The sequence below is a fragment of the Silurus aristotelis genome (assembly GCF_946808225.1).
Source record: "Silurus aristotelis genome assembly, chromosome: 3".
In the NCBI taxonomy this organism is placed as follows: domain Eukaryota; kingdom Metazoa; phylum Chordata; class Actinopteri; order Siluriformes; family Siluridae; genus Silurus; species Silurus aristotelis.
In genome coordinates, this window is record NC_139576.1 from 9,807,641 (window position 1) to 9,829,837 (window position 22,197).

The 22,197-nt window shown below is 40.7% G+C and overlaps 1 protein-coding gene across 11 annotated transcripts in view; it reads left to right on the forward strand.

Annotated features, from left to right (window-relative positions):
- Positions 1 to 22,197, forward strand: part of stxbp5l (syntaxin binding protein 5L) — a 140,642-nt gene that overhangs the window by 39,149 nt on the left and 79,296 nt on the right. For all 11 annotated transcript variants that reach the window (XM_083536926.1, XM_083536931.1, XM_083536929.1 and 8 more), the window contains exons 3-4: positions 8,354 to 8,435; positions 14,817 to 14,917. In XM_083536926.1, coding sequence (XP_083393052.1) covers positions 8,354 to 8,435; positions 14,817 to 14,917 — 183 coding nt within the window. The remainder of the gene's footprint in view (positions 1 to 8,353; positions 8,436 to 14,816; positions 14,918 to 22,197) is intronic.

Sequence of the window (22,197 nt, forward strand, 5' to 3'; positions counted from 1 at the left end):
TTGCACCTTTGCACCAAACCATGAATACATAAATTAGCACAAATCTTTATAATCACACTCCAAAAACATCAAACGGTGATTAAATGCTGAATGGAATGTTCAGGCGCCCATATAGCGCATATAATAGTACAATGTAGACCAGTTTAACTCTAGGATTAGAATATTGTTTGACTTTAGTGCATTTTCCAAATGCAGGAAAAAAAATGAGGAGCTGCTCATGTGCAGCCACAGTGGGATGCCACATCGCATACTGGTGAATGTACCAAGAATAGCCACGTTGATATTTTTAGTTAAATTTGCCTTGTTGGTGGTCAGGGATTAGAAACATTGCAAGGAAGAAAAAAACCAAATTGAAAAAGAGCAGTGGAATTTGTTAGTGGGGGTTCTTATAAAAGCAAATGGGGACTAAATGTGGAATGGGATGTTCCACTGAACCTTTTGGTCAGGTGTCCACAAACATTTGTTTATATGGTGTATATTGATTTTAATCACTGTTGATGGCATGTTGGTTATCCGGTTAATGGAGTTGGATGTACATAATTTGCATATTTTAGAGCTTTTTCTGGAGAAATTCCTCTAGGAATCACTTTTGGGAAGTTTGCTTTTCATATTGAGACAGGAGACTTCCACAGACAGCAGAGAGAAGGGGAATGAAAGTCAGTAAGAGTAAGACAGAGTACATGTGTGTGAATGAGAGGGAGGGCAGTGGAGTGGTGCAGTTGCAGGGAGAAGAGGTGGAGAAGGTGGAGGAGTTCAGGTACCTGGGGGCAACAATGCAAAGTAATGGAGAGTGTGTTAAAGAAGTGAAGAAAAGGGTGCAGGCAGGGTGGAGTGGGTGGAGAAGAGTGATAGGAGTAATTTGTGATAGAAGAGTATCTGCAAGAATGAAAGGGAAAGTTTATAGGACTGTGGTGAGACCTGAGATGTTGTATGGTTTAGAGACAGTGGCATTGAGTAAAAGACAGGAGGTGGAGCTGGAGGTAGCAGAGCTGAAGAAAAGAGGTTTTCGTTGGGAGTGATGATGATGGACAGGATTAGAAATAAGTTTATTAAAGGGACAGCGCATGTAGGACGTTTTGGAGACAAGGTGAGGGAGGCGAGATTGAGATGGTTTGGACATGTGCAGAGGAGGGACATGGGGTATATTGGTGGGAGAATGCTGAGGATGGAGCCACCAGAAAGGAGGAAAAGAGGAAGACCAAGGAGTAGGTTCATGGATGTGTTGAGGGATGACATGCAAGTAGTTGGTGTGAAAGAGGCAGATGTAAAGGACAGGTTGGTATAGAGACGGTTGATCCGCTGTGGGGCCCCTAATGGGAGCAGTCAAAAGAAGAAGAAGACTTCCACTGCTCCCTTTTTTTTTTCTAAACACACACTATTGCTTGATGTTGACTTTTTGTCACTGAAAGCTGGGCAATTAGATACAATGATGAACTGTTTAGCGATTAAATATGCTTCATTATTAGTTTCAGCAGGGAAGCAGTTAAGTTTGCCGTTCCAGCACACATCAGTGGTCTGATAGTGTTCTGGTTTATTTTTTTTTACTTCTTTTTACTTTTTTTTTTGGCACAGGTCAGGTCATTTTTTTGGATTAAGGTCCAGAAAAGCATCCTGGTCCCAGGTAGTCTGTTATGCTAGCTTTCTGCTGTATGTAATGTTCCTAGATCTCATTAGAGTCATTAGACTCATCAGCACCTCATGCGTTAGAGGTTTGAGGAATTAGGCTCCTGAAGCAACAAGCCATGGGACTGACTGTCTGCTACCATCACACAAATAGCAGTGAAATGTCAACACGCATGATCAGCTGCTCTCTCAGCACTCGTTTACAGACAGATGCTCACGCTCTATCATGACCCCGCACCCTCCTTCAACAAACACACCCACACACACATGTGCACATGTGCACATACACACATTTACACACGTGCAACTCTAACTTTGGCTACACACCAAAAACAGATTGCAGCACAATTTAGCCCAGATTCTTTGTTTTAATAATTTGACAAGTTTATTGTACAAGAAGGAAAACAAATGTGCTCTCTCTCTCTCTCTCTCTCTCTCTCTCTCTCTCTCTCTCTCTCTCTCTCTCTCTCTCTCTCTCTCTCTCTCTCTCTCTCTCTCTCTCTCTCTCTCTCTCTCTCTCTCTGTTTCCTTCTCCTCTGTCATGGGTCTGTTTGTTTTGAAGGCCGACTTCTGTCCAAATTGCAAAACAGATTTCACAATTATACAGTAATCCCTCATGTGCACATTTTAGCTGCAGGCTCTATCGAAGTTACAGCTAACGGTCCATTCTACTTTGCATATACTCCTTCTAATACTTTGGTCATGCATCATCTTCACACTTTCATTAAGGCTAACGCATGACTCATGCACAATGAATGAGTCAGCGTCATGAGGTGCTGCATCTTTTATTTACACTAGTCAAGTCAAGTGGGTGTTATTATTAATATTAATCTATAAACCTTCAATACAGTTGAGCAAAATATCTTCGCTTTTTTAGGAATATTGTGTAAAAATGTTAGTGGTATGAGGAACACTTTATGAATAGAAATCTGTCGACACCTGACCTAAGATTCGTATGTGCTTCTGAACATCTCCTTCTCCTTCCACGTTTAGTCCCCACTGGCTGTTACAACCTCCACTTCTCTTGGAAGATGTTCCACTAGATTTTAAAGTGTGCTTGTGGAAATTTGTGCTCATTCAGTTACAGTGATGGTCTTGATGTAGGTGAGGTGAGGAGGCCTGGGGTGCAGTCAGCGTTCATCCCAAAAGTTTTCAATAGGGTTGAGGTTAGAGCTCTTCCACACCAACCCATGTAGACCATATCTTCATAGAACTGGCTTTGTGCACCGGAACATGGTCATGCTGGAACAGTTTTGGTTCTCCTAGTTCAAATTAAGGGAAGATTTCATGCTAGTGCATCCAAATAAATTCTATATAATTGTGTAACAATTTGTGGTAACAATTTGAAGAAGAACCACACATGGAAGGAAAGGTCAGGTGTCCCAATAATTAATCCATATAGTGTATCTTTATCTGTTCTAATGTAGAAAGTGGAATGATAAAGATAATGGTATGGAGGTTTGCTTGTATTTTTTGCAGAGCAGGCAGGTTTTGGGTTTTTTCTGGCTACGAAAACGGTGTTAAGTGTTTGACAGTCATGTCAATGAGCTTTTGGCTTTCTCCACAGTTGTGCTGTTGCTGTGCATTTCTTTTGTTTTATTGACAGAGAGATTATTGTCCGTGCACCAGTTAGTAGTAAAACTCATTAAAGACTTGAGGGCTTGCTATTCTATGAGAGTACACCAGCACAAACAAAGACACTGTCAATCACCATACTTTATGTTGTTGTAAACCCTTTCAGAGGAATTCATTCATGAATTCATCATGTTATTGTAGCAGTTTTGAAGGATTCTTTGAAAAAAGTAAGAAAGTCAGTTTAACATGGAAGTGTTGTCACATTATAAAATGTTAGAGCCAATCAGGTCCCAGTATGCAAATACAAGCCTTGTTTAGGAGGAAGGAATGGGGCAGCCCATTATTATTCAATAAAAATGTAATGCAAAAATGGTGCATATACACTCACCGGCCACTTTATTAGGTACACCTTATTAGTACCGGGTTGGACCCCCTTTTGCATTCAGAACTGCCTTAATCCTTTGTGGCATAGATTCAACAAGGTACTGGAAACATTCCTCAGAGATTTTGGTCCATATTGACATGATAGCATCACGCAGTTGATGCAGATTTGTCGGCTGCACATCCATGATGCGGATCTCCCGTTCCACCACATCCCAAAGGTGCTTTATTGGATTAAATCTGGTGACTGTGGAGGCCATTTGAGTACAGTCAACTCATAGTCATGTTCAAGAAACCAGTCTGAGATGATTCACGCTTTATGACATGGCGCGTTATCCTGCTGAAGTAGCCATCAGAAGATGGGGTAGGCTGGGCGTTGACACGATGCTCAATTGGTACTAATGGGCCCAAAGTGTGCCAAAAAAATATCCCTCACACTATTACACCACCACCAGCCTGAACTGTTGATACAAGGCAGGATGGATCCATGCTTTCATGTTGTTGACGCCAAATTCTGACCCTACCATCCGAATGTCGCAGTGGAAATTGAGACTCGTCAGACCAGGCAACGTTTTTCCAATCTTCTATTGTCCAATTTTGGTGAACCTGTGCGAATTGTAGCCTCAGTTTCCTGTTCTTAGCTGTCAGGAGTGGCACCCGGTGTGGTCTTCTGCTGCTGTAGCCCATCCGCCTCAAGGTTTGACGTGTTGTGCGTTCAGAGATGCTCTTCTGTATACCTCGGTTGTAACGAGTGGTTATTTGAGTTACTGTTGCCTTTCTATCAGCTCGAACCAGTCTGGTCATTCTCCTCTGCCCTCTGGCATCAACAAGGCATTTGCGCCCACAGAACTGCCGCTCACTGGATATTTTCTCTTTTTCGGACAATTGTTGTTGTTTTTTTATTTAAGTGTAGACAAGTTTAGTTCCAGATCAAAAATAAAATAAGTAGGTTTAACCCAAATAAAAATCTTTTTAATGTTAAAGACATGAAATGTTGAGTGGACACCACTTGTATTTACTTCGCAGATTCAATTGGTGTTCTGAACTTTTTAAGTAAATAATGTTGAGAGTACATACAACAAAGGTTTTCTTGTTAATTTTACATAAAATTTAAAGTTGAATCTACTTAAAAAGTGTGACACAAATATAGTGCATATGTATTTTAAATAAATCCAACACATCATTTTTACCTGTGTAGGGTTGTGCTCTATGCTGAGTTGCAGAATCGGAATCTGATTGCAGTTTTTTGATGGGAGTTGATGTGTGAGGTTTAAAAAAATAAAAATTATTAATATTGTTATTAAATGTAGCATTTATAGGTAAAATCATTTACGGATGTCTTTATGGCAGTGTTAAGAAACAATAATGAACACCAGAAAGTTTGTGACACTCAGAATTAAGATTAACTACTAACATATAGGTCTTTCGCATGACTCACGATATTCTCAAGCATGCAAACTTTTCTTCATGACGCATGAACTGATGATGTTTAAAAACCACTAAACTCCTCGTCTCGATCATATTTTTGGTCCCACGATGTACATAGAGCAAAGCCACCCTCATTCAAGCCTCATCTGAATGTGGAACCAACACTGACGTCACCCTACGATTGACATTTTATATATTTGGCGGAGAGCGTTAGTCATCTTAATAGCAGCAGAGCTTTAGGAGCGCTACGTCAGGCAACATGTCCAACACACTGCACTGACTCACTGCTCTACCTGTGTTATGTGTGTGTGTGTGTGTGTGTGTGTGTGTGTGTGTGTGTATAGCTTTGGTGGCATTGACACCATTAGGCTTTTGCCTGCTCCCACTCTTTCTGACTCACTGAGTCAAATATACCTGTTTTTTCTTTATTCCTTTCTCTGACTCACCTCTCTCCATCTCTTCATCTCTCATTGTAGCCCTGTATACTTAATCGTTGCTTCCACTCTACCACATCCCATTTGGGTTTTTTTTTTTATGAGGCCACTGATTCACCGCTTGCTGTATTTCACACCTCCACTCTTCAATGTCTCTTCAATTAGAAGATGCATTATCTCGTCATATTTTCACCTCTTAGTTTTTGGGGTTTGTTGCCATCACAGAATGGAGGTGAACTGTCAGTAAACACAACTAAAATTTTCTCTAGAAAATGTTTGTGTAGTTTCGGTTAATGATGTCAATTGAGCTCTCAGTGTGTGTGATAGGAATTCAGAGCATCTTTAGCAAACACGTGTGTGTGTGTGTGTGTGTGTGTGTGTGTGTGTGTGTGTGTGTGTGTGTGTGTGTGTGTGTGTGTGTGTGTGTGTGTGTGAGAGAGAGAGATGCCTTGTGCATTAGAGCAATTAAGGTGCAATCATGCATGCAGGACAATTACCCTTCTGTACCTTGAATATCTGTGACCACTCCAACACACACTCACTTACACATCTGTCTTTTCAGCAGTCTCTGGGACGTCCTTTATGCTGACCAGGGTCGTCAGGGTCACTTTTTCTTCCCATGTGTGCGTGTATGTGTGTGTATGTGCGTGTGTGTGTGTGTGTGTGTGTGTATATATGTATATTGCATATTCATATATACATACTTATATATTAGAAAACATAATCAAGCACCAAAAGGCTTGAAGATGATGAAGTCATTGGTGCACACCAACACCTCTTTTTAATTTTTACCTCTTTTCCCTTTATCCGCCTTTAATGAAAGATGTAACGAAGGAAGAATGTGTGACAGATGAAAGTTTAATTGCTCTGCTCTTGAACGCCCTTGAAATCATGCCCACGTATGACAGAAGCACTGAGTGTACTCTTCAGTATTGAATGGAGAAATGCTGGATATTGTGAGGGGTTTTTTTTGGAAGAGGAGATCTGACCTTGTTTGAGGCCTTTGGTGTTTTATCACCTGCTGAGAGCATTTGAAATGGAAATGTGTGAGCATTGGCAGAGCAGCGTATGCCTGTGTGTGTATTTGTGGGTGTGTATGTTTGAGGGTAGGAATGGGGAGAAACAAAGCAATATAATCTCAGATGGACAGATAGAAGTGTTTTTAATGTGTTTCGGTAGAGAAATGTCTGAGTGCTGAATTGGAGAGATACGTTATATACGAATGTGTGTGAGAGAAATATACAGTGTAAAAAGTTGCTTATTCTTGTTGTCTGGTCTCACATTGATATGCTGACTGTCTTTGTGTGTGTGTGTGTGTGTGTGTGTGTGTGTGTGTGTGTGTGTGTGTGTGTGTGTGTGTGTGTGTGTACGTGGGTTTGTGTGGGTGTGTGTGAGCATGTGTGTTTCCACTTGACCAGACAGACACATTACAGTGCACATCATCAGTTGGATTTCTTCAGGTTTAGTTTGGGTTCACTAGCACTCGGCCTCCAGCATGCTCTTCTAAAATAAAAGCTGAAGAGAGAGAGTGAGAGTGAAAGGGGTACAGCAAGTCTTATTACCCGTCCCTGTGGGCCTTATGAAAGGTAATTTACTCTTACCTAGAAACTGTGCTTGTTTTCAGGGAAAAGCTCCATGCTGGCTGCAGTGTAGAAGACAGCATTGCATTTCTGACAGCTTGGTTTTGCTTCTGTTTTGAAACATCCCCACAGGTTACTGATATATTTTGTAACACACTGGAGGAACAGTAAAGCTGTGCAGCTGTGGCTTCCCTTCTTTTATAGGTATATTTTGAGCTTGAATACTGTATATACATACACACTATGGTAATATTTGGATTTTTTTTATGTGCCTTTCTTATAGTGTTTGGATCTGTAATTGCGATTTATACAGCTACAGTGCCAACACCATTTTCATCATCATCTTTCTTGTTACACTATATAGACAAAAGCACTGAGACCTTGACTTACAACCTTATGTTGTTTCTTTAAGCTCTAAAGAAAAGCTTGTTAGCTTTTACCCTTGTACTGGATTAGCTAGCAGGCTGAGTATTAGTCCATATTTTACCACTCAAATCATAACAAATGCAGGTAGTATTTGATAAGTAAGTGTAGTGACAAAAAGTACAATAAACTTGAGAAGAGCCTTTATTTGTCATTTATTTACTACAGCACAGTAAAATTCCCTCTTCGCATATCCCATCTTGCTTGGAAGATGGGGTCAGTGTGCAGGGTCAGCCATGATACAGTGCCCCTGAAGCACAGATGGTTAAGGGCCTTGCTCAAGGACCCAAGAGTGACAACTCAGCTATACGGGGGCCAAACCCCTGCCCTTTCGATCAGCAACCCTGCACCTTATCCACTGAGCTCCCACTTCCCTCTTTTTTACATGAGGAAAAGAACATACAATGAGCTGGGGAAAATAACAACAAAAGCTTAAAACACAAAAAAACTGAAATTAATCAAGATTAACACAGATTCAGGTGTAAGTGATAATTAGGACAGGTAGACTTGAATGAACAGACAATCTTTAACCTTAACCGGATGAAACCACATTTAAGAATAAACCATCCATCCATTAATCGTCCACTATGATCAACCACTACAGTATATTCTATTTGCTATCTATTCTTTTGTCCACTGCTGCCCTTCTACCTCTTCATAAAAGGTCGCTGCGATGTGATAAATGCTAATTGGGTGCCACGAGGATCATCTGTAAATGACACATATCTCACTGCATCATTCAGACCTTAAACATGTCCAGACTGTGATGTTGTAAAGGCCAGAGCCATTAGCTTTCACCTGAGCTTCTTCTCGAGGCTGTCTACAGTATTGTGCTTTTATAAATGGCTTTAAATATGGTTTATTTTATCTATCACCAAATGCTTTGACTTAACTCTACGATGCCATCAGTCTGGGACGGCCTGGCGTGGATTGCTATTGTCAGCATGAGAGTGGAGCAGCTGTACTGCAACTTCAGTTCCTTATTAATGAGGTAACACACACACACACACACACACACACACACACACACACACACACACACACACACACACACACACAACAACACACATACAAGCACATATGTACTGTACATAAACCTTATACCCAAAGCACACAACAATTGGACATTCACAGGCACATTCTTGAGTCTGTATGTGAGTGTGAGTGTGTGTGTGTGTGTGTGTGTGTGTGTGTGAGTGTGAGTGTGTGTGAGCGCTTCATCGAATGCTGATTCAAAATGCAGACTCATTATTGCTGGCAAACAGGATCAGGGCAAGAGTCACAGGCCTGCTCAGTCTACGAGAGATAATGTACTTACTCATTATTTACTTTTACAAGTGTCATGAGCCAGACTCCTGAGTGTCACAACTGCCATGAAATGAGCACAACTGTCTGCTAGCTTCACCACTTAGCTAATTGTTGGTGTCTGTTAGTCCATGTAGGAAAGCACAGACCAGATAGAAACCTAACAGCATGCACATGAGGCTCCTAGCAATGGGTGGAACTATCCTGGGATTTCAAGCTCACATGGATAGCTTGTTAGCTTTTACTCTTCTAGTGGAGTATTTAGCTGGTTGAGAATTTGGAATTCCTGTTTTTATTTTAGTCAAATCCTAGAGATATTAGCAATGCTATTATTAAAAGATTGTCTCTGTAGTTTTAATCCAAAAAACACGAACAGGACACAATTTTTTACAAACTGCACCAAATCTGACAGATCGAAATAATCTCACACCAATCATAAACTGAGCATAACACACTTGTATCTTAACAAACACACATATCTACCAACACATTCCAAAATCTAGTGGAACATCTTCCCAGAAGAGTGGAGGTTATTCAAAGTAACATCCTATCAAAGATATAATGTATTTGTCATATAATGTATATTAACACTCATCACAAGCTGTGTATTATTATACATTTATATAAAAGGTGTATGATAACTATGAGTAGATGTGGTGGACAAAGTACACAAGCTGTGTAAAAGTAAAGATAGAGTAGGTAAAATATTAAAAATAAAAGTTCTCCCTTTAAACTTTCACTTGAGAAAAAGTACAAAGGTTTTTGCCTTCAAATGTACTGAAGTATTCAGAGTACTATGATTTATTATGGCTATAATGTTCCTATTATTATTTTTATCACAAGACTCATCTAGACTCATATAGACTTAATCAGTTTTTATGAAAAGACTCTAATGTTACACTTAGCACAGATCTATAAATATAATGAAATTAATGAGTTAAACACTGATTGATCTCTAAAAAATTATCATGAGTCCAAACCCTTCTTTTCAACGACTTAAAAAAATCGTGCAAATAAGGCCACAGGTTCTGTGGCAAGTTCGAGTCAGGAGTTTCTTCCTACATTTATTCCTCTCAAAATGTTCTGCTGGATGTTGAACTGACGCTGAACTGTATGTTCGTGATAAGTAGATACCACCAACCAGCAATGCCGGTTTTAGCTTGAATGAGGATCTGGGTGAACCACGCCATGACCCAAAGTCTCCCTCATTGATGATTTTCAGCTTTAAAAAGCTCCTTTCTGCTTCAGCTACAGTCACTGGATGAGTAAGAACATATTCTCAGAGCAGTCCACAAATTTAGATTCTGCAAGCTTCATTTTATGTATAAAGATCACCCTAAATGCATTTATTGCTCAATTAAATTCACACGTCATTGTGCAAAATCGATTAAACTCTCAGAACCAAGAATCATAAAACTCCTTGGCTAATTGTAGCCCTAAGATCTATATCCTTATAATATATGTCTTTTCAATTAGCCTTTTAAGCTGCACTGGAGATTCCCCTTACTTACTGAGTTCAGCACCCTTCAGTACAACAGAAATCTTTTATGACATCACCTTATTAAAGGTAACCAAATCAATAAATGCTAGTTTAGCTACAATCCAACTAGACTAGTAGGTTTGTAATTGTTTTGTTGCTACACATATTATGATAAACTGCATACTATAAATTATTATGTTATGCAAACTAAAATAAATATTGTTGCATAGCCAGCAACACAGCATAACCAAAGGGATATACAGTTATTACCCTATTTCATTAAATGCAATTGCCTGTACTATCATCATAATGAGGTCGTTATGATGATAGTATAGTTCCCCCCCATCTTTCCTCTTTTTCCAAAACCTGAGGGTTTAGACCTTTTACTGTCATCTGTAATTTGTATAGTGAGGGAACTTCTCTGGGCGGTGGGTGCTCACGACCAGGTTCATTGACCATGACGTGATATAATAAGTGATGTGACCATGCAAATGAGCGTAAAAACAAAAAAATATTTTTGTCTGCTCATAAATAAAAAGGAACAACTGATTTCGCAAAAATGTAGTTGGGTAAAAGATATTTGACTTTTGAAATGTAATGAATTTAAAGTAAAAGTCACCCCAAACAGAAATACTTGAGTAAAGTACAAAGCTACTTAAGTACAGTAAAGAATGACATTTACTTTGTTACTGTCCACGACTGGTAGATAGAAAGAAGATGCTGAAAGAATCTGTGTGAGCTGCGAAGATCATTCTGTGCACATCATATATAATTACGATACATGCTGTTATCGTATGCCACGTGACTGGTATTATTATTGTAATTATTATTAGCATACACTGATCAGGGTAAATCAGGTTTTACTTTGTTCACAGCCTGTTTTATTAAGTTTTATTATTTATGTGAATTCCAACAGCCCCCTTGTTTCTAAATATTCAGAGAATTTTTTCCTTTTATTTCTTTTTCCTTTTTTTCTTTTCAATCTCAGGCTCATGTAATCGCTTCTCTGTGCCGACGTTTAAAGTATCCATCAAGATGCTGTCCTATTTTCCGTTTACATTTCAGACACAAAATGCATGTGGAAATGAGGATTGTGACCAATGTGGGAAAAAATTGGGACCACTGACAAACAACCCATGAGGGAAAAAAAAGAACTCTCCATATAATACGATGTAATGTCGCATAGACAAACATGGTGTGACCAAGGTGAAGGGAGGCATTACAGCTGAAAATGGGAGGACAAGGCGAGGCAGCTAGTAGAGCGTATTTGTTTGACCTCATCTTAGCCATGGCTAGTCAGTCAGCAGTGGTTTTGTTGCAATGCTCTCAAATGGAACAGATCAAAAGCTTTCTCTCTCTCTCTCTCTCTCTCTCTCTCTCTCTCTCTCTCTCTCTCTCTCTCTCTCTCTCTCTCTCTCTCTCTCTCTAACACACACACACACACACACACACACACACACACACACACACACACACACACCTTCTCTCTTTATCTGTCTATTTCTCTGTCTGTCTTTCCATTTTATTTAACTTTTCATGCTTTGGTGGTTTATAGCATATTCTAGAACTATCATGAATGCTTGAATACACACTGAGATGATAGACAATTGAAGCATTTTAGGGAATGTGTGTCAGAGAGTCATGCACACACATTGGCTATTTCCCAAGAAGATTTGGGACTGATTTTCGGTGCAGTGTGTGTGTGCCTTTGTATGTGTGTGTGTTTGTCTGTGTGTGTGTGTGTGTGTGTGTGTGTGTGTGTGTGTGTGTGTGTGTGAGTCATGATTTCATAACGAATCATTACAGTGACACGGGAGAGGAAGCATGCGAATTGTAATTGTGTTATCCGATGACATTAGCACACACACACACACACACGCGCGCGCGCGCGCACACCCACACACAACCAAAATCACACCACTAGTTTGTATTTTGGATAAAGCGATGGCAACAGTTTCATTACAAAGCTGCTCGATGGCAGACCGACCTCAGAGCTCATTGAAAAAAATACACAAGGTCATCGAATATAAATGATTTGTCCTCATTTGTGATCAAAAGTCCTCGTCTACCTCCGTCTATCCCTTTTCATTTTTTCTTTCTTGCTATTTATCTCTCTTTTCCCTCCTTATATCACACAGCGCTATTGTCTCTGGGGTTCCGCCATGGTAAACATGTTTATGTAAACACCATCGTCATGGAAACGCAGGTGTTGGTCACCTGCTTCATAGAGAGCCACAGATGAGAGTGAGAGACAGGAAGCATTGGATAAAGCATGGTGGATCGGTTTACATGCTGAATATGGAAAATGGACTGAGTAAATAAAATGCAGCTATGACCAGTCACCATTAGGTGTTTTTATTATTTATTATTATTCTCTTTGTTAGAGGCACTGCATAATTAGCATTTCAACCTCCTGATTTGTTAAGCTGTTTAACACTCATTTCTATGCACAACTAGACCTCTTTCTGTGTTCAAAAATTTACAAAACTGTAATTCAAGCATAACAGAATTGTGTACGTTTAAACACAATGAACAATATTTTACACAAAAGGGTTTTCATGCATACATGATAAGAACAAAAGTATTGTGACACCTGATGTTTTTAGCCATATGCTAGTTCTTCGCCCAAATTGTTACCACAAAGGTGCATTTGGATGTGGTAGCATGAAATTTTCATTTGAACTGGGAGACTCAAATCTGTTCCAGCCCAAACCTTTACATTGGTTGGAGTGGAAGATCTTGTGTGCCTGCTATAGAGCTCTGACCCCAATCCTCCTGAACACTTTTGGGATTTACACCACATCAGTGCCTGACTTTACTAACACTTTTGTGGCTGAATGAGCACAAATCCCCAAAAGAACTCACCAAAATTTAGTGGAACATGTTCTCAGAAGTGTGGAGACTAAATGGGGACTAAATGTGGAATGGAATGTTATAAAAAGTACATATAAATCTTATAGTCAGGTGTCCACAAACTTTTCCTATTTTCCACAAACAGCTTGAAAATACAGGTGTCTCACTACTTTGACCATATTTTGTATCCACTGAACATTTATCACTGGGTCTGTACCATCAGCTCCAACCAATCACATACGCCTTCACAGCCACTAAAGCAGTCATGTGTTTTTAAGCCCACAAGAATTATGAGTCAGTACATAGAAGCAAATGAAAATCTAATAAAACATCACTAAAATGTTACAATTTCTACTCTCTTTCATATTCGAGTCATTTTGCAATTTAATCCTAACCAGATCCTACCATAATATTGAAAAGTCTCAGATTCAGCAGTGCAAGGGGTTTAGCATTTGCACACAGCCTTTTAAATGTCATAGAGCAGCCTATTGACAAAAGAAGAGGAAGATCAAGACCTCTCTTGGACACGGTGGAGTCATGATCCAAACTGAAGTATCTCAGTGACAGGACTAATCCTATACAGCTGTGCACAGGATCTATTTTTTCAAAGTTTTTTTATTTATTTATTTATTTGTTTGTTTGTTTGCTTATTAGTTTATTTAACAGTTAATGAACTCAACTCCTTCGCATCCAGTACATCATGCAATATGTATGAAAAGCATGTGAAACCAGAGTAAGAGCACATCGTAACAGGGCGTTCTGTGAGCGGTTCTTCACGTTAAAAAAATGACACCACTGCCACTTCTAGCCAATTTCATACAAAGGAAGCAAAAGAAGGGAGCAAGGGTATGCTCATTAAAAGCAAACCGGCAAAGCACAGACTTGTCTAATGCAATAATCTACACTCAGTTCCTGGGTTTAGAAAGATAATTATACAGTGAGGCAAAAATTGTACTGTATGCCTGTGTACCAAGCATGTGTTTTCTGTCCTGTTGCTATGTTTAGAAATGGAGATTTTTTTTTTTTTAACCACGGCGTCGTGAAAGCTGAACCGAACACTGTACCGGTTACATAAGGATGCAAACAGTGACAAATCTGGATGCTTTGGTCTTTTCCTTGCTAGCTGTAAATGGACATGAGAAGCATCTTGAGCTTTCTCCGTCCAAACTTCTGACATAACGTCTCTTCTCAGGACTGTCGTCGAGAGGTTAACATACTGTGACACCCAGCTGTCGATGTCTGACTGTGAACCTTATTTCAGCCACATGCTTCTGCTTAATTGACCATTAACAAGATTCATGTAGCTTACAGACAGGAGATTAAGTCCCGAGGTGATGTGCATGCATCCAAACTTCAATACACGAGAATAGATCACCTGAATGTTTTATGGGACTGACTGTGAGCGGAGGCTGGAGCTCGATGTTTTCTTAATGCCATGATGCTAATTGGCCTTTATTTGCTTTTTAATGATGAATGTACAGTATTTATTAGGTCATTCCAATTAGATTATAGGTTTAAATGACTGACATGTGACTAGGGGATGTAGTTTAAACACAACACTGTAGATTACACAGTTCATTTTAATTTATAGCTAACGATCAGCAGCAGACAAATTCCTGTCAGTCTGATAATTCTGGTTCTCGTGTGTGTGTGTGTGTGTGTGTGTGTGTGTGTGTGTGTGTGTGTGTGTGTGTGTGTGTGTGTCTGTGTGTGTCTGTATGTGTGTGTGTGTAGGGAGCGCTGGTCACAGCCTGTGCAGACGACACCCTGCACCTCTGGAACCTTCGGCAGAGACGGCCAGCAATACTGCACTCGCTCAAGTTCAACAGAGAAAGGTGAGCGTCTACACACACACACACACACACACACACACACACACACACACACACACACACACACACACACACACACACACAAGCACATGCTTACACACATGTACAAATGCACACACACACAGACATACACACATATTCTTTTAAATCACAGCAATACATGTGTGTGTGTTTGTGTGTGTGTGTGTGTGTGTGTGTGTGTGTGTGTGTGTGTGTGTGTGTGTGTGTGTGTGTGTGTCTGTGTGTCTGTGTGTCTGTGTGTCTGTGTGTGAGTGCTTGCTGCTCAAAGCCCAGAAACTCTCTTTAGTTTTCATCTCAGTCCGTTGCACAAGGTTGCAGACTTTCAGTTGGAATATATTTAAAATGGAATAAAGCTTGTGTATCTTAGTGTTTAAGTGTTTCAGAATAAACACCAAAAAATACAAAATCAGTCATTCAAGAAGCCCCTGCATTCCTAAACATTTTATTTGACTTCATCACAGCAAATTCATGATGACTGTAATTTTAACTACAATACTTTCTAGCCATTTATAGTTACATTTAATGTTTTACCATGGAGTTTATATTGATCGACTGGCATACGAGTCCCAGCCAACGAGCTGTTCAACAAGGACCACACCACACTGTATACACAATAATTATTTATTAATCTCTCTCTTGTTGGTATGAAGTGCTGAGTTTTCATCCTCAATTAATCTCTCAAAACAATTTAGTGTTTATTGGAATGCACAGGTTCCCAAAACTTGCCTTACATAACATAATAAAAAACCAAACTCCCTTCACATGATTGTAAAGTACATCAGATTGTGTTCTGATAAAAGCCAAGCCTTTTTGCTGTTATGAAATCAAAGCTCTGCTTGTGTTGTGGATGCTGGTGCTTTTGTGGAGGAGCAGCACTATGGGTAATCCAGTCCGAGCTCTGACGGAATCTTTGGGTCATCTCAGACAAGCGGATTGGCCTTGATGCGAAGAAAGGACTGCAGGAAAGGCTCGACCCGGCATGAAGCCCAGCACTTTGCTTTATATAAGAGATGATGACCTTGACTTAGCCTGGCTTTCGATTGCTGGAGAAAGCCTCCCTGTAGATTGTTAAAGAAAGCCCAGAGATTATGGATGACTGAAATTTGAGTCACCCACTGATGTGGCTGTTTGGTGGAGAGGTTATGACTACAGGGCTTGCCCAACTACAATATTTGAGATGGAATAATCTTTTGAGAAGAGATCTTCCCTGTGGGTCGAAGCTACAGATGTTTGTAACTCTGGTCCTTATATCCATTTTGTTATTTGATATACCTCTAATAAATTGATATACTTATAAATATTATAAAAAAGATTCAATTATAAATATATGATTGTGAAGGAAGACGAAATACTGTAGTTTTTATATATATATATATATATATATATATATATATATATATATATATATATATATATATATATATATATATATATATATATATATATAAAACTACAGTATTTCGTCTGTTGGATCGGACCACACTGGTCAGCCTTCGCTCCTCACGTGTATCACTGAGCCTCGGCTGCCCATGACCACTGCAGACCAGGAACCTCCTGCAAGAGCTGCAGTTTACAATACACAAATTACAATTTCACTCAGATTCTTACGCTTGCCCATTTTTTCAACTTCTAACACATCAAATTTAAGGATCAAACATTCACTTGCTAACCGGTGCCATGATGAAGAGATAATCAGTGTTATTCACCTCACCTGTTATATATTATTAAATGTTAAATGTTATAATGTCTTAATGTTATGCCTGGTTGGTGTATGATCCTTCTAGGGTTGATCAACATTATGTTCTTTTAATTATGCTTCATCTTGGAATGGAAATATGTGCGTGTGTGTGTGTGTGTGTGTGTGTGTGTGTGTGTGTGTGTGTGTGTGTGTGTGTGTGTGTGTGTGTGTGTATGTTTGTGTGTGTGTGTTTATGTTTGTGTGTGTGTGTGTTTGGCTGGGTGGGTGAGAGGACAAGAAAGTTGCCTTTCCTGGTGAAATGGAATTATTATGGAGGCAATGCAAAAAAAAAAAAAAAAGATGAGGTTGTTGCAATATCAGAAAGAAATACACAGAGTGAGAGTGAGAGAGAGAGAGAGAGAGAGAGAGAGAGAGAGAGAGAGAGAGAGAGAGAGAGAGAGGAGAGAAAGAGAGAGAGAGAGAGAGAGAGAGAGAGAGAGAGAGAGAGAGAGAGAGAGAGAGAGAGAGAGATTGTGACTATGACATATCGCTGACAAGCATTTACATAGTCTGGGCAATGTGTCCCAGAAAAAAAACTGACTGCAGTGTGTGTGTGTGTGTGTGTTTGTGTTTGTGTGTGTGTGCGTGTGTGTGTGTGTGTGTGTGTGTGTGTTTAACTCAGGATGGCATTCCCTATTGAGGTGTGAAACAATTATATCAAGTCCCACACTAATAAAAAGCAGAGATCACCTTCTACACCTTAATCGTTTCTATTTCTTTACTTTTTTGAGTGTATGTGTGCGTACACTTGAGGGTGTGCGCGATTATGATTTGTTTAGCTCTTAGATTACCTTACAAGCCCCTCCAAATCCCCCTTAGTCATTCTTAAAATAATGCTGCTGATATTACTGTGACATGATGTCATGGATCAGTGTGCATTACTGGCTACTGAGTATTGTTGCCAATGTTTGCTCGATAAACTCCGCCCCCTGAGCCCATCTTAGTTCTCTCTCTGTCATTGCAGTGCACACATGCTGCAGTGGAGCTCTGAGGCCGAGGTCGTCGATGTGTGCGCCGCTAAGCTCCTGTGGAGCTAATGAGCTTCTTCCTGCCCCCAGTAATTGATGATAACGATCATCACCTCATCATCCTAGCTGGAACAAACAAATAAAGCCCCTGATTCTCAGCATTACAGCCGGTGACAGCTGCCACGAAACACAACACTTGACAAACACAGCCTCTCTCATCTGCATCTGAAAAAAACAAAAAACAAAACCGAACCAAAAACTATTGCTTTGTTTCCAGCTAAATTGCAATCAGGCATGTAAGAGAGTGTTTGCAATATAAAGGCTCCCTGGTTCTGTTTACTCTCTGCTTGACTGAAGCCCAAAATGCTCCTGTGCCTATTCTTATGAACCTGATTCAATACTAACAGCCATCATTTTGAAATGCTTTTACTACACATGACTATTTAGGTTAATAAATCAGGTTACACATATAATTAAATGAAGCTCATAAATCAAATAACCAGGGAGGAGCTAAATCCTTGAGGAATCCCTGTTATTTAAAATGAACTGTATTAATGGTGACTTGCTAAGAAAGAAGAAAGAAAGACAATGAAATTTTGATATAAAAAAAAGAACGTAATAATAGGCAAAACCAACGTTTAAAACTATTTATTGATAAGGGAAAAACATTAATTCCCCCCCAAAGGTAACTAGATATAAACTAGCTATAAAACTCTTCTTCTTCTTCTTCTTTCGGCTGCTCCCATTAGGGGTCGCCACAGCGGATCATCCGTCTCCATACCACCCTGTCCTCTATATCTGCCTCTTTTACACCAACTACCTGCATGTCTTCCCTCACCACATCCATGAACCTCCTCCTTGGCCTTCCTCTTTTCCTCCTACCTGGTGGCTCCATCTTCAGCATTTTTCTACCAATATAATTCATGTCCCTTCTCTGCACATGTCCAAACCATCTCAATCTCGCCTCCCTCACCTTGTCACCAAAACATCCTACATGTGCTGTCCCTCTAATAAACTCATTTCTAATCTTGTCCATCCTCGTCACTCCCAACGAAAACCTCAACATCTTCAGCTCTGCTACCTCCAGCTCCACCTCCTGTCTTTTACTCAATGCCACTGTCTCTAATCCATACAACATCGCAGGTCTCACCACAGTCCTATAAACTTTCCCTTTCATTCTTGCAGATACTCTTCTATCACAAATCACTCCTGTCACTCTTCTCCACCCACTCCACCCTGCCTGCACTCTTTTCTTTACTTCCATAACACACTCTCCATTACTTTGCACTGTTGACCCCAGGTACCTGAACTCCTCCACCTTCTTCACCTCTTCTCCCTGCAACCGCATCACTCCACTGCCCTCCCTCTCATTCACACACATGTACTCTGTCTTACTCCTACTGACTTTCATTCCCCTTCTCTCCAGCGCATATCTCCACCTCTCCAGGCTCTTCTCAACCTGCTCTCTACTCTCACCACAAATCACAATATCTGCAAACATCATAGTCCAGGGAGACTCCTGTCTGACCTCGTCCGTCAACCTGTCCATCACCACTGCAAACAGGAAAGGGCTCAGGGCCGATCCTTGATGCAGTCCAACCTTCACCCTGAACCAGTCTGTCGTACCTACTGCACACTTTACTGCCGTCACACTGTCCTCATACATGTCCTGCACCACCCTCACATACTTCTCTGACACACCTGACTTCCTCATACAATACCACAACTCCTCTCTCGGCACCCTGTCGTACGCTTTCTCTAAATCCACAAATAGACAATGCAGCTCCTTCTGTCCTTCTCTATACTTCTCCATCAACATCCTCAAAGCAAATAAGGCATCTGTGGTGCTCTTCCTCGGCATGAAACCATACTGTTGCTCACAGATGGTCACCTCTTCTCTCAGCCTGGCTTCCACTACTCTTTCCCATAACTTCATGGTGTGACTGATCAACTTAATTCCCCTGTAGTTACTGCAGGTCTGCACATCTCCCTTATGCTTAAAGATCGGTACCAGCACACTCCTTCTCCATTCCTCAGGCATCCTCTCCCCTTCCAGAATCCTGTTAAACAATCTGGTTAAAAACTCCACTGCCATCTCTCCTAAACATCTCCACGCTTCTACCGGTATGTCATCTGGTCCAACCGACTTTCCATTCTTCATCATCTTAATCGCTGCTCTCACTTCCTCCTTACTAATCCTATCTACATCCTGCTTCACCAACTCCACATCCTCCAACCTTCTCTCTCTCTGATTTTCCTCATTCATCAGCTGCTCAAAATACTCCCTCCATCTTCTCAACACACTCTCCTCACTAGTCAACACATTTCCCTCTCCATCCTTTATTGCTCTAACTTGCAGTACATCCTTCCCAGCTCTGTCCCTCTGCTTGGCCAATTGGTATAAATCCTTTTCTCCTTCCTTAGTGTCCAACCTCTTATACAGTTCCTCATATGCCTTTTCCTTGGCTTTCGCCACATCCCTTTTAACCTGCTGCCGCATCTCCTTGTACTCCTGCCTACTTTTCTCATCACTCTGTCGGTCCCACTTCTGTTTTGCCAATCTCTTTCCCCTAATGCTCTCCTGCACTTCCTCATTCCACCACCACGTCTCCTTGTCTTGCTTTCTATTTCCAGATGTCACACCAAGTACTTTTCTAGCTGCCTCCCTCATCACTCCTGCAGTAGTTGCCCAATCATCCGGCACCTCTTCACCACCACCAAGCCCCTGTCTGACCTCTTCCCTGAACCTCACACTACACTCTTCCTCCTTCAGTTTCCACCATCTTATTCTTCTTTCAAACCTTACTTTCCTCCTCTTCTTCTTCGCCTCCAAAACCATCCTACAGACCACCATCCGATGCTGTCTAGCTACACTGTCCCCCGCCAACACCTTACAGTCTCCAATCTCCTTCAGGTTGCATCTCCTACACAGAAGATAATCCACCTGTGTGCACCTTCCTCCACTCTTATACGTCACCCTATGATCCTCCTTCTTCTTAAAATACGTGTTCACCACTGCCATTTCCATCCTTTTAGCAAAATCTACCACCATCTGCCCTTCCACATTCCTCTCCTTAAAACCATACCTACCCATCACCTCCTCATCACCTCTGTTCCCTTCACCTACATGCCCATTAAAGTCTGCCCCAATCACCAATCGTTCTTTCCTAGGTACACCATCTACCACTTCATCTAATTCACTCCAGAATCTTTCTTTCTCCTCCATCTCACAGCCAACTTGTGGAGCATAGGCACTGATGACATTTATCATCATCCCTTCAACTTCCATTTTCACGATCATTACCCTATCAGAAACTCTCTTCACCTCCACTACACTCTTACTGTACGCTTCCTTCAGAATCACCCCTACACCATTTCTCTTCCCATCCACACCATGATAAAACAGTTTAAACCCACCTCCAATGTTCCTGGCCTTACTCCCTTTCCACTTGGTCTCCTGAACACACAACACATCTACCTTTCTCCTCTCCATCATATCAGCTATCTCTCTCCCTTTACCCGTCATAGTACCAACATTTAAAGTACCAACCCGAACCTCTACTCTCCTACACTGCTCCTTTTCCTGCCGTCTCTGTAGATGCCTTCCTCCTCTCCTTCTCCTCCTTCGGCCAACAGTAGCCCAATTTCCACCGGTACCCTGTCGGCTAACGATACCTGTGGCGGTCGTTGTTAACCCGGGCCTCGACCGATCCGGTATGAAATTCTCATTTGTGATCCGCATATTTGATTTGGCACATGTTTTACGCTGGATGCCCTTCCTAACGCAACCCTCCCCATTTACCCGGGCTTGGGACCGGCACTAAGAGTGCACTGGCTTGTGCCCCCCTAATGGCTGGGTTAAACTAGCTATAAAACTCTAAAATATAAAATTATATATTGTCGATATAATAATTGCCTATCTCAGTTTATTTTTTATTAATTCAGAAAAGCTTTGACACAATGCTTTTTCATTTAACAGTACCCTGCATCAAAACAATCACTATGAGGAGCTATTTAATATATTCATCCTGAATTCATAATAAGCTGAGAACTAAACCTTGAAGGACACTTGAGATTCCTGAAAATGTAAATGGTTGTCTTTCTTCATTCTGCTTGGCTCCATGTAGTGCTCATTATGTCTGCATGAAAATACACATTCCATTTGCAAACAACAAATCCAACATTGGCATAGCCTGTGCTTTATTAGTATTCCTATCCAGTCAAGGCAAACTTGTCTGTACTGTGTCTTGCATGTCACATGTCTAATCACCCCGACTGTCTGAGGCCCCCAGAGGTCTCTATGAGCTGAGAGAAGACATGATGAGCTCGGACAGGAGTAGATTGCACAGTGTTGGTCTTTATTTTCTACTTAACCTGCTTATAAGGATGATGAATGATGCCACAGTATGAATTGCTTAGTGTGTGCTGCAAGATTGGGTTATTGATTGTTTATCATAATTGCTTGGTCAATGCTCTGTATTAATGTAATCCACTTTGGGTGCTTTTGTATTGCAAATGACATCTTTACAGGCAGTAGTTGCTAAAAATAGTCAACA